Genomic DNA, 13,152 nt, shown 5'->3' with positions numbered 1-13,152 from the left:
TCTGGGACTTATTGTAGACATGTCCGAAATGTCATTTAGAAAAGGAGCGCCCAAGTATTGGAGTCTCCTTCTACTGAGAGCCGGGCAGGAGCAGAAAAGGTGTTCCACAGTCTCCTCCTCGTCCTCATCTCTACAGCTTCGACAGAAATCGTTATAAGGGGCTCCCAGCCTGTTTGCATGTGTGCCTATTAGCCAGTGTCCCGTAAGGGAGCGTATGACTGAGCTGCACCTACTCCTACTGAGTTTGCAGAGCTCATCGGTGCGCTTCCTATTTATGTTAGGCCATGTTTGCCGAGTTATGCGACATAGTGGCACAGTTTGCCATCTGTCATTTGTAAGTTTCTTAAAATGTTCTTTTATTCTGAGCTTGCAGGTGGCCATTGGCATACGAATATCCTCCTTATCATTGAGAAGGGGGATTGTTGTTCCAGCTCTGGCCAGCTCATCTGCTATACAGTTGCCTTCAATGTCCTGGTGGCCCGGGACCCATATTAGGCTGATGACGAACTGATAAGCCATCTCGTGAAGAGATTTGCGACAGTTCGCAACTGTGGCCGAGCTTGTCGTTATCGCATTCAATGATTTGATTGCAGCTTGGCTATCACTGTAGATGTTTATGTGAGTCGCTTCAGGGGTTAGTTCCTGAAGACAGCTCAGAGCTTCCTTGATCGCTATGACCTCCGCTTGGAAGACACTGCAGTGATCCGGGAGCCTGAAGGAGTAGCTTATGTTCAGCAGTTCGGAGTATATTCCTCCTCCGACCTTGTTGTCCAGCTTTGAGCCATCAGTAAAATTTGAATGGCTTCCTTTGGACCAGGTGGTCCCTCAAGCCAGTCGTTTCTGTGAGGGATGATTGTCTCAAAGGGGGTATCTGTATACTCCCTCGGAACGCAGTAGTCCGTTTTTGCAGGGACGATGTTGTTTCCATTTAGGATGGATGCATGGCCGGTGCGATGTGACACCCATTGGTCGGAGTCTCTGAGACGGATTGCTGCCATTTCTGCCTGCTCCTTACCTGCAAGGTCAGGGCTCTGCAGGCAGAGTATAGCATTTAGCGCATCCGTTGGCGTTGTGCTCAGAGCTCCACTGATGCTTAAGGCTGCAGTTCGCTGCACCTTGCTTAGTTGTTTTGTGATGGTCCCCTTCGACAGGGCAGTCCACCACACTATGACTCCGTAGAGCAGTATTGGTCTAACTATTGCTAGGTAGATCCATTGGACTATTCTTGGGTTCATGCCCCATTTTAGCCCAATGGCCTTCTTGCAAGTGTAGAGGGCTATCGTAGCCTTCTTCACTCGGTCTTTGATGCTTAGGTTCCAGCTGAGCTTTTTATCAATTACCAACCCTAAGTAACTGGCACTGTCGCTGAAGGAGAGCCTGCATCCGTTTAGTATTGGGGGGTTGAGGGGCGGGATTTTGTATTTGTTTGTAAACAACACAAGTTCCGTTTTAGAGGGATTAATTCCCAGTCCACGCGACTTTGTCCATTCTGACAGTCGTGCGAGCTTTGCGGTCATTAGTTCGCAGAGTGTTTGAGGGAATTTTCCCGAGAAGATAATGGCAACGTCGTCCGCGTATGCTACCACCTTGCAGCCCTCCCCTTCCAAGTCACACAAGATCTTATTGACGGCTATGTTCCATAGAAGGGGAGACAGGACACCGCCTTGCGGGTGCCTCTGTTGACATACCTTGACTGAGTGGACGATCCCATTGATGATGTCACTGTCCTGCATGTGAGCAATTGATCTATGAGCATCACCAAGTGACGGTCCACCCCCAGGTCAGTCAGTGCCTCTGTGATGGCTCCCGGTATGACGTTGTTAAAAGCTCCCTCAATGTCTAGGAAAGCGATTAGGGAGTATTCTTTGACGTGAAGAGATTTCTCTACCGCCGAGATTACTTCATGGAGTGCCGTTTCCGTGGATTTCCCTTTTCGGTAGGCATGTTGAGCGCCTGACAGCCACTGAGGTTTAATGGTTGTCCTCAGCTGCAGCCCGACTAGTCTTTCAAAGGTTTTAAGAAGGAAGGACGATAGACTTATTGGTCTGAAGTCTTTTGGGGTTGTGTGAGAGGGTTTCCCTGCCTTGGGTATAAAGACTATTTTAGCCTTTAGCCAAGCGCGGGGGATTTTTCCCACTGTCAGTATCTTCCTGAAGATACTTTGCAGCCAGTTGATGGCCACGTCCCCGGCTTTTTGTAGCTGAGCCGGAATGACTTGGTCCGGGCCAGGCGATTTGTAGGATTTAAAGCTGTTTACTGCCCAGCTTATATTCCGTTTTGTGAGGATGTGCCCCATCGAGGTTTCCGGCCTTCACTTGGGGTGTCTGCCGGCTCGATGGTCGTACACCCAGGAAAGTGAGTTTCGAGAAGAATGTGTAGGGAGTCCTCGCTAGAGTTTGTCCACGTACCATCAGTTCTCTTGAGATATCCCACCGAGGGGGATGTTTTGACAGGACCTTGCGTAGCCTTGCGGCTTCTGACGTGTCCTCAATTTCGGAGCAAAATTTATGCCAAGAGGCCCTTCTTGCTCTCCTTGTTTCTTTTTTGTATAGGGCTAGCTTACTTTTGTAATTTTCCCAGTGCGCTACCTCGCTGCTGCTTTTGGCTCTGTTAAAGAGAGTCCTGCAGTCTTTTCGGAGGGTATCTATATGTTTAGACCACCAGGGGGGTTTCTTTTTCCCTCTTGGTTTGGTCGAGGGGCAAGCTGCCATGAAGGCCTTATTGCAAGCTTCCGTGAAATTGTCCACAAGACGGTTAAGATCGTCTTGTGTATCCGGGCATTTTGGGGCTAGGGGGGGGAGGAATTCCTCCATTTTTGCGCTATACGTATCCCAGTTGGTTTTCTTGGGTTTACATAGCTAGTGGGTATGGTGCTTTCGAGCGATAGGGTTGTCTCGATGTACCTGTGGTCGGAGAAGGAGTGGTCCTCTAGGACTCTCCAACTTTTCATAGTGTCTAACAGTTTGTGAGATAACAGAGTGAGGTCAATAACCTCTTGGCGGTTTTTTATAATGAAAGTGGGGTCATTACCCCGATTTCCAATAAATAGGTTGGAGTTAAGGATGAAGCTAAAAAGTGACTCACCCCTTACATTTGTATCCGAGCTTCCCCATTGGGTGTGGTGAGCGTTGGCATCGCAGCCTATTAGTAGGCTTGTGTCCGACCTCTCGCTATCGCTGACAATCTTGCGAACGAGGTCACTGGGAGGATCGCTTTCCTCATGAGCCATGTAGGACGACACCAGGTTCAGGCGTGTCCCTTGTAGCTCTAGGCTGGCCGCCGTGTTGTCGCCGTTGCTAAAGTTGTGGAGCAGAAAGATATTTAAGTGCTTTCTTGCTAATATGCAGGTTCTTATTTTACCTTCCGTTTGGGCTACAATTAGGTTGTAGTCCTTTGTCGCTAATCCACAGACCCTGCCTCCTACCACCCAGGGCTCTTGGATTAGGACTATGTCTCCTCCGCTCGCGACTAAGCGGGAGTATAAGAGCAGCGGATGCTGCTTTACAGTGGTGGAGATTTATCTGCAGAAGCCTCAGAGACTTCATTAGAAACATTCTCCACCACTGTTATATCGGCGTCTGAGTCGTCGAGGATGTCGTCCCGACACATCGCCTCAAAATCGAGCAGCAGCTCCGTCTCCGAGGAGTAGCTCTCTAGGGCCGGCTCCGGCTCCGGGTCTGCTTCCGGTGCCTCGATCTCCGAGGCAACGTCCTGCTCAACTGGTTTGTTGGCAGAACGCGCCTCGGCCGCTGCATCCGACTTGTAGACCTTCATGGTCACCGAGCTGAACCCGAAGTTGAGCTCTCCCCCTGGCTGCCTCGATCGGGGCTAGCGATTCCTTGTTCAGGATCACTACCGCCTGGTTAGTGGGGCCCTTTGATGCCTCCACTTTAGCCACCTTCCAGTCTGAGGTTGGCAGTGTGGGGTTGCATCTCTGCAGCATCGTTAGGATCCGCTCGGGCTCCTTGAAAGTGGCCGGTACCCATATACGGGCTCTTGGCCTACTTGGCACCTCGCTCCAGTCTACAGCGACGAGCTTCGCCCCTGCGTAGACCTCACCGATTTGCGCCACCGCAGCTTTGTATAGCTTCACGGAGCGCTCATCCTCGCAGGCTACCACTTTTATATTTCCCTGGAACCATCCCATGTCCTTGCAGACTGGGGGTGGCCCGGGATCCTTCTCTAGAAGCTCGAAGCAGCGGTCGGCCAGTGCCGCTTCCACCCACTTCCATTGGCTTCTGGGTATTTTCCCCTCCGCGCTGCCTTTATCGAGAACGCCTATCAGCGTCCTCTCCTTGGCAATCTGCGCGAAGGATACGTTAGGTAGAACCCTGGATCGCTTCGCGGCAGGTCCGGGCGTCTCTTGAGAGCGTTGCCTCTTCTGTTGTGCGGCCACCTTCTGTGGCTCCACACTGAAGTTGGGCAACACCGTCGAGGCCCATTCTACTTTTTTTTGCCAGTCTGCTGTCGGACTGACTTCTTGGCTGGCGTTCTGCCGACGGAGTATGTGCCCAGCACTTCTCTTTTCGGCATAGCTATACTTTTTGGCTAGGACGCTGGTAGATGGCAAGTCCTCACCCGCCGCTTCACCGGAAGGTTGAGCAGCCGCAATATTGCTTAGCTGCCCTACCATGGTATCAGTTTTGGGTGTTGACTTTCCACCCATCCCAGGTTTGGGATGGGATCCACCCGGATTCGTACCCGCGTCTTTTACCGTGCAGGTCTTTTCTGCGTCTGAGCGGATCGGGCCAGGCCTTTGGGCCGCTGCCTTCTCCCGCTTGGGATTTCTCCCTGCAGGCATTTGGGGAGTGCCTCTCTCGTTTTTGTTTTTGTAATTAGCAATATTTCATTTTTCCATGTAGTTCCCACGAGCTGCAGAGAAGGGGAACGGTCCACCCCGGCAGAGCTCTGCGTTACCCGGGTAAGGCATAATTAGAACAGGGGGCTGCCAAATCCCTGAGCTCTCCGTTCACGACTGGGCTAGTGTTTATACCGGGCCCCCAGCCAGGCTGACTCTTGGCACGGGTCGAGTGACACCTTAGTCCGGCCCGGTGTGAGGTGAGTGTTGGGGCTAGGATGTGGGTAGGTGTTGTGTAGGGATGGGATTGTGTGAGCTACTTAATGAGAGGCGGCACCACAAGCGCATCGTCAGTGTTGCTGCGTCGCGAACACCCGCTGGCTGTCCGGGACTGCTTATTTCGGTACTCTCCCTCAGAGCCAACTTAGTTGATGCTCTTTAGGATGCCCGCCTATTCACAGCTGACCTACCCACTGGGGTAGGCCGTTCGCTATCCGCAACCTGCGACCCGTCCGGTGGCCTCAGCTAGGCCCCCTCTGAGCCACCTCAAAGCCCAATAGGATCATCGGATTGTAAATATAACAATACCACAATTGTCGATGTCGTTGTCATGTAATGATGATAAAAACATAATTTTGTACCTTTATCTATTTCATTTATTAACCTGGTTTGCTACAAATCATATGAATTTGTGTATTATTTAAGTATGTACTTTGAATATTGTGGCTCTTGTTTTTCAACGTAGTGTTTAACGAAATCACAGTGAATAATAATGAACAGTCCATTTAGCAGTGCGTATTCCAAAGCAGCCTAAAATAAAATAAATATAAGGAATCTTGAAAATACGTTTATATAAGCATGTTCTTTTGTTAATTTTTGTTTATTAAACTGATTCTATGATGCTGCTTTTATGCTACATACACAGTTTTCTGTTTTTATACCCGGTACTCGAAGAGTAAATATTTTTACACAAAAGTGGATGTATGTACATATGTAGGTTAGGTTAGGTTAGGTTGAGGCGGCTGTCGGGGATTGTCAGAGACCCGACACACTTAGGCCGGTTTCGGCCCATTGTGATACCGCATGTTTCGCTCCCTTCTCTCCCGTGAGACCCTATTTTATCCATTATCCCATCCGGATGCCCTTATGAAGCCTGCGATCCGTCTGGGACTTATTGTAGACATGTCCGAAATGTCATTTAGAAAAAGGAGAGCCCAAGTATTGAGTCTCCTTCTACTGAGAGCCGGGCAGGAGCAGAAAAGGTGTTCCACAGTCTCCTCCTCGTCCTCATCTCTACAGCTTCGACAGAAATCGTTATAAGGGGCTCCCAGCCTGTTTGCATGTGTGCCTATTAGCCAGTGTCCCGTAAGGGAGCGTATGACTGAGCTGCACCTACTCCTACTGAGTTTGCAGAGCTCATCGGTGCGCTTCCTATTTATGTTAGGCCATGTTTGCCGAGTTATGCGACATAGTGGCACAGTTTGCCATCTGTCATTTGTAAGTTTCTTAAAATGTTCTTTTATTCTGAGCTTGCAGGTGGCCATTGGCATACGAATATCCTCCTTATCATTGAGAAGGGGGATTGTTGTTCCAGCTCTGGCCAGCTCATCTGCTATACAGTTGCCTTCAATGTCCTGGTGGCCCGGGACCCATATTAGGCTGATGACGAACTGATAAGCCATCTCGTGAAGAGATTTGCGACAGTTCGCAACTGTGGCCGAGCTTGTCGTTATCGCATTCAATGATTTGATTGCAGCTTGGCTATCACTGTAGATGTTTATGTAAGTCGCTTCAGGGGTTAGTTCCTGAAGACAGCTCAGAGCTTCCTTTGATCGCTATGACCTCCGCTTGGAAGACACTGCAGTGATCCGGGAGCCTGAAGGAGTAGCTTATATTCAGAAGTTCGGAGTATATTCCTCCTCCGACCTTGTTGTCCAGCTTTGAGCCATCAGTAAAATTTGAATGGCTTCCTTTGGACCAGGTGGTCCCTCAAGCCAGTCGTTTCTGTGAGGGATGATTGTCTCAAAGGGGGTATCTGTATACTCCCTCGGAACGCAGTAGTCCGTTTTTGCAGGGACGATGTTGTTTCCATTTAGGATGGATGCATGGCCGGTGCGATGTGACACCCATTGGTCGGAGTCTCTGAGACGGATTGCTGCCATTTCTGCCTGCTCCTTACCTGCAAGGTCAGGGCTCTGCAGGCAAAGTATAGCATTTAGCGCATCCGTTGGCGTTGTGCTCAGAGCTCCACTGATGCTTAAGGCTGCAGTTCGCTGCACCTTGCTTAGTTGTTTTGTGATGGTCCCCTTCGATAGGGCAGTCCACCACACTATGACTCCGTAGAGCAGTATTGGTCTAACTATTGCTAGGTAGATCCATTGGACTATTCTTGGGTTCATGCCCCATTTTAGCCCAATGGCCTTCTTGCAAGTGTAGAGGGCTATCGTAGCCTTCTTCACTCTGTCTTTGATGCTTAGGTTCCAGCTGAGCTTTTATCAATTACCAACCCTAAGTAACTGGCACTGTCGCTGAAGGAGAGCCTGCATCCGTTTAGTATTGGGGGGTTGAGGGGCGGGATTTTGTATTTGTTTGTAAACAACACAAGTTCCGTTTTAGAGGGATTAATTCCCAGTCCACGCGACTTTGTCCATTCTGACAATCGTGCGAGCTTTGCGGTCATTAGTTCGCAGAGTGTTTGAGGGAATTTTCCCGAGAAGATAATGGCAACGTCGTCCGCGTATGCTACCACCTTGCAGCCCTCCCCTTCCAAGTCACACAAGATCTTATTGACGGCTATGTTCCATAGAAGGGGAGACAGGACACCGCCTTGCGGGTGCCTCTGTTGACATACCTTGACTGAGTGGACGATCCCATTGTTGATGTCACTGTCCTGCATGTGAGCAATTGATCTATGAGCATCACCAAGTGACGATCCACCCCCAGGTCAGTCAGTGCCTCTGTGATGGCTCCCGGTATGACGTTGTTAAAAGCTCCCTCAATGTCTAGGAAAGCGATTAGGGAGTATTCTTTGACGTGAAGAGATTTCTCTACCGCCGAGATTACTTCATGGAGTGCCGTTTCCGTGGATTTCCCTTTCGGTAGGCATGTTGAGCGCCTGACAGCCACTGAGGTTTAATGGTTTTCCTCAGCTGCAGCCCGACTAGTCTTTCAAAGGTTTTAAGAAGGAAGGACGATAGACTTATTGGTCTGAAGTCTTTTGGGGTTGTGTGAGAGGGTTTTCCTGCCTTGGGTATAAAGACTATTTTAGCCTTTAGCCAAGCGCGGGGGATTTTTCCCACTGTCAGTATCTTCCTGAAGATACTTTGCAGCCAGTTGATGGCCACGTCCCCGGCTTTTTGTAGCTGAGCCGGAATGACTTGGTCCGGGCCAGGCGATTTGTAGGATTTAAAGCTGTTTACTGCCCAGCTTATATTCCGTTTTGTGAGGATGTGCCCCATCGAGGTTTCCGGGCCTTCACTTGGGGTGTCTGCCGGCTCGATGGTCGTACACCCAGGAAAGTGAGTTTCGAGAAGAATGTGTAGGGAGTCCTCGCTAGAGTTTGTCCACGTACCATCAGTTCTCTTGAGATATCCCACCGAGGGGATGTTTTGACAGGACCTTGCGTAGCCTTGCGGCTTCTGACGTGTCCTCAATTTCGAGCAAAAATTTATGCCAAGAGGCCCTTTTTGCTCTCCTTGTTTCTTTTTTGTATAGGGTTAGCTTACTTTTGTAATTTTCCCAGTGCGCTACCTCGCTGCTGCTTTTGGCTCTGTTAAAGAGAGTCCTGCAGTCTTTTCGGAGGGTATCTATATGTTTAGACCACCAGGGGGGTTTCTTTTTCCCTCTTGGTTTGGTCGAGGGGCAAGCTGCCACATATGTAACGCACAGAAGAAAACGTTTCCGACCCCATTAAGTATACATATGTATATATTCTTGATCAGCATCAATAGCCGAGCCTATATAGCCATGTCTGTCTGTCCGTGCGTCCGTCTGTCCGTCTTGTTTGTCGGCTAGTTTTCAGAGTCTATAAGAGCTAGAGGCCCCAAAATTTTTCCTCCAGACTGCTGTGATATCACACTGATACAAGGGTTGATCACATATGTATTAGTACTCGAGTCACACAATTTTGTGTGAAGACTCATGTGATATCACACTGTTACAAGTGTATTCCAAAATATCTGCCCGGCCCATTCCACCTCCACAAAGAGCGAAAAAAGTTAAGTTAAGTTAAGGGAAAAGTAAAAACGCAACTCGCCAAATAGCCATTTCTATCAGATCACCGAATAAAAAGACCAATTGGATCAGCATCAATAGCCGAGTCGATATACCCAGGACTGTTTGTCCGTCCTTATGAGCGCCGAGTTTTCAGAACACATAAGAGATAGGGCTACCAACGTTAGCATCCAGACTTCTGTATGCTCACACTGTTACAAGAGTATTTCGCCCCGCAAGGCCACAAGGCCGAAAATCTGCTGTATCCAGAAGATAAGAGAAAACTAAAAATGTCATTCCGTAGGGAATGACCATATTTATCAGATCACCTAATTGGGAATAGATTGGAACCTTATTATAGCCAGAATGAAGGAATTAATTTGCAGTGGCTACCCTCACATTTATTGCACATTCTCTCATTCCAAACTCTGCGAGGGAGGGTGCGAGCTAAAATAGCGTGCTGGCGTGAGAAGTGATGTCGATGTAGGTGACAGATGTAAGATTAATGTAAAATGTAAAATTCGCGAAATAAAATTACGTGCAGATACCTAACTATGTAAGTACCGGGTATAAAAGTTCTGACGCGTACAAAACGTCTCACACGCTTAAGTCAAAATCTTCTAAAGCAATTTTTTTTTAGACTCCGATAGTCAAGAATCAGAAAATTAAAGACGCCTTCAAATATTAAATCCATCAATTTCAAAATTTGCCACATTGCACCGATGTGCAATGGGCAGGTTATGTAGATTTAAATAATCATAAAACGAGAACGTCGCTTCTCGTGAGACGCTTCTTTACCGGTACTCAGTAATACATCTTTACCTTAGCGGTTTTTTTCAAATTTTAAACACGCCAACACGCTCTTTTAGCTCTCCCCCTCTCCTAGAGCCGCACACCACACGAAGCAGAGTGTAAATGTGAGAAGTGCAAAAAATAAAAAAAAAACTGCTGCTGGACGGGGTGGGCGCAGCCACTACAAATTAATTTCTTCATTCTGGATATAGTAATGATGTACATATGTATGTGCATACATACATACATATGTACATCTAAAAGAAAAGTGTGGATGTGACAGAATTTCGTCCTTTGAAGGGGCGGAAGGCGGCGGGGCGAATCGCGGCAAGGACACTTGTATCGGGCATAAAAAACACGTATGTATGTATGTATGTATATGTATACATACTTACATATGTATATACATATGTATGTGACACACCTCCCCCTTATTCAGAGGTTACACAAGTAGTACTGAAATTCAGTCTAAATAAATCAAACGGTAAATATTGCTTAACAATAAAACAAACAACTTGTTTGCTTAGTGGTTTAAGTCAGCTGTTGCTTACAACCAGCTACATATGTACATATGTATGTAAATACAAATATGTGCATACATTCATAATTACATACATACATACATACATACATACATATGTAAGTATGTATGTATATATGTATGTAGAAGCTAGAAGGAGTCGTTTCCCGATCCCGTACACTGGCACGGTATTTAATTAAATAATAACATGGCAATATAAAAACGACCAACCTTAGCCAACAGCTTGCCAATACCATGACCACCAAGCTCCTTGGGAACTTTGGTGTGATCAATATGCATAACTCCATCTCGAATAAAATAGCCCAATTCTGCCTTCATTCCGTCAAGATAAATAAAAAAACTATCTTGATCTTGCTGAATGCTTATTTTAGTACTCATAGATCTCTCCGGCCGATACATTGTACAAGCTTTGAGCTCAATTGAATTTTGATTAAAAGAATTTCCGTGGTTGAAACATAATTTTGTATGCATTAAGGAGTATGGACGAATGTAATGGCCCGAATGGAAACTCAAACCACTTATAAAACAGAGTTTCTTTAAAGGTTTTATTTTGGATAGCATCAGATCAGGAAATATTTAAACCAGTTAAATAAAGAATTGTTATAATCTAATGTATACACATACACACACATACGCATTGGTGCTGAGAAATTATCGATGTTTTGAAATTTAAATCAATGCATATGCATATGTATGTATGTACATATGTTCATAAATCAGATAGGCGATACTTTCGAAAAAATAGGAATGCCAATTTATGGAGGGTATCCAGCACCGCGGAAAGTTCTAGCCAGGAATTCGCTATACATATACAATGTATTTCGTTTGTGCGTGGAAACATTTTATTTTCGTAAACTGAAAATAAAAAGTAAAAAGTAACGAAAAGAGCTGGTAGTTGAATTGAGAATGCATTTGGGATTTGCCAATTTTTATTTTTTTTATATTTAATCGCTACAGCGAAATTGATTGGTCGCAGATGATGAGTCCGCTTTGACCAGATACTTCAGTTTATGTTGAACATTATAAAATAGTTACTGAAAATTTTTAACTATAAAAAAAATAGAAATAGAATGATTTGCCAATAATGCATACGGTTTGCCAAACGCCAAGAGAGTGCCAAGAGAGCACAAATAATATATAATTAATTTATTAATTTCAGTAAAACTATTTAATTTTAAAAAAAGTCATGGGAGAATTGTTCTTTTTTTTTTTGCTCCGACGATCTATTTCTACTGTCTTTTACGTTCTTGCGCACAGCTGTTTCTTCCAGTTTGCACTCTTAGCCCCCGGAATAATTGTAAACTATATATTTCGGGCCTGTGTACCAGCTGTTCTCTCAGTCCACACACGCACTTCGTATCGATATATCGAAGAATTTCTGGTTCTGTTTTTATACTCTGTATGCTATTCTGTATGCTCACACTGTTACAAGTGTATTTCAAAAATGAGCCCCGCAACCTTCCAACCCCGGCAAAAGGGCGAAAACCTCCCAAACCTATTTACAAATACAGATAAAAGAAAACTAAAAACGCCTTTCCGTAGGGAATGACCATATCTATCAGATCACCAAATTGGGATCCGATTTGATCATTATTATAGCCACAATGAAGAAATTAATTTGCAGTGGCTAAACCCACCCCGTCCCGCAGCTTATATTTGTTTTTTGCACATTCTCTCATTCACACTCTGCTTCGCGCAGTGTGCTGCCTCTGCCTTGGCCGCGTCTCTGCCTCTGCCGCGAGTCTGCAGTTTGTGGGTCTAGGGAAGGGGGTCGAGCTAAAGGAGCGTGTTGGTGTGAGAAGCGTTGTAGATGTACTTGATAGATGAAGAAAAAATGTAAAATTTGACCAAACACTGCTAAGGTGCTGATGTAGTAATGAGTGCCGGGTATAAAAGTTGTGACGCGTAAAAAGCGTCTCACACGTCGCTTTCTTCTCGTTAGTTTTCTTGTATCTTGTATTTACACTGGTTTCAGTGTGAGCATACAGCAGTCTGGATGCAAAATTTGGTGTCTAGCTTTTATAGTCTCTGAGATCCAGGCGCTCAACAAGACGGACGGACAGACGGACAGAGAGATATGGCTCTATCGACTCGGCTATTGATGCTGATCAAGAATATATATACTTTGTGGGGTCGGAAACGTTTCCTTCAGATAGCCTACCCTACCCGCACGATCCGATACAGTAGGTCCAATATCTACCGACACTTCGAAAGTAGGATGATAGCAGTCTTCAGGTATCGTGAGCGGAAGTGCTTGTGTTAACAACGCTACGGTCGGATCCGAGACAAAGCACAAATCAAGCAATCGACCCAAGGAGTTTTTTACATGGTTGACTTTACCATCAATAAAATCATGTCGTGACATGGGCACAAGGTTATTAGAAATTAGTAGAAATCACCAAGAACAGTTATTTGGCCTTTATCACATAGCGAGGAAAAAACAGTTTTTAAGGCGGACAAGTGCTGCTTGTATATTAAGACATCCGAAGTCGGTGGAATATACGAGCAAGTGACATAAATAGAATGGCCGGGAAGAATCGGTTTGACACAGAGGAATTTCTGGTCTTGTGAAACCTGGACTGTGAAAAGCTCCGACGTGAAGTAAGAATCCATTGCAATCAGAACTCCTCCTCCACGTCGAGACGAACGATCATTCCTATAAATTGTGTACTGATCTGCCAAAACTTCGGAACTAAGAATGTCGGGCTTTAACCAGGTTTACCGAAACCACAATATCGTGGGATGAAAATGTGAAACTATCAACAAAAAGAATGCTCAGCTTACTACGTAAGCCGCTATCATTTTGATA

The 13,152-nt window shown here is 46.2% G+C and overlaps 1 protein-coding gene across 1 annotated transcript; it reads right to left on the bottom strand.

Moving 5' to 3' along the window:
• Positions 1–5,437: 5,437 nt before the first annotated feature.
• Positions 5,438–10,954, bottom strand: LOC117896450 (protein NATD1). Its single transcript, XM_034804780.1, has 2 exons — positions 10,554–10,954; positions 5,438–5,608 (listed from the first exon to the last, which is right to left on the bottom strand). The coding sequence occupies exons 1-2, from the start codon at positions 10,902–10,904 to the stop codon at positions 5,495–5,497; spliced, it is 465 nt and encodes a 154-aa protein (XP_034660671.1). The 5' UTR covers positions 10,905–10,954; the 3' UTR covers positions 5,438–5,494.
• Positions 10,955–13,152: the final 2,198 nt, after the last annotated feature.

The sequence above is a fragment of the Drosophila subobscura genome, chromosome O, assembly GCF_008121235.1.
Source record: "Drosophila subobscura isolate 14011-0131.10 chromosome O, UCBerk_Dsub_1.0, whole genome shotgun sequence".
In the NCBI taxonomy this organism is placed as follows: Eukaryota; Metazoa; Arthropoda; class Insecta; order Diptera; family Drosophilidae; genus Drosophila; species Drosophila subobscura.
This window is presented reverse-complemented; position numbering and strand designations above follow the sequence as displayed.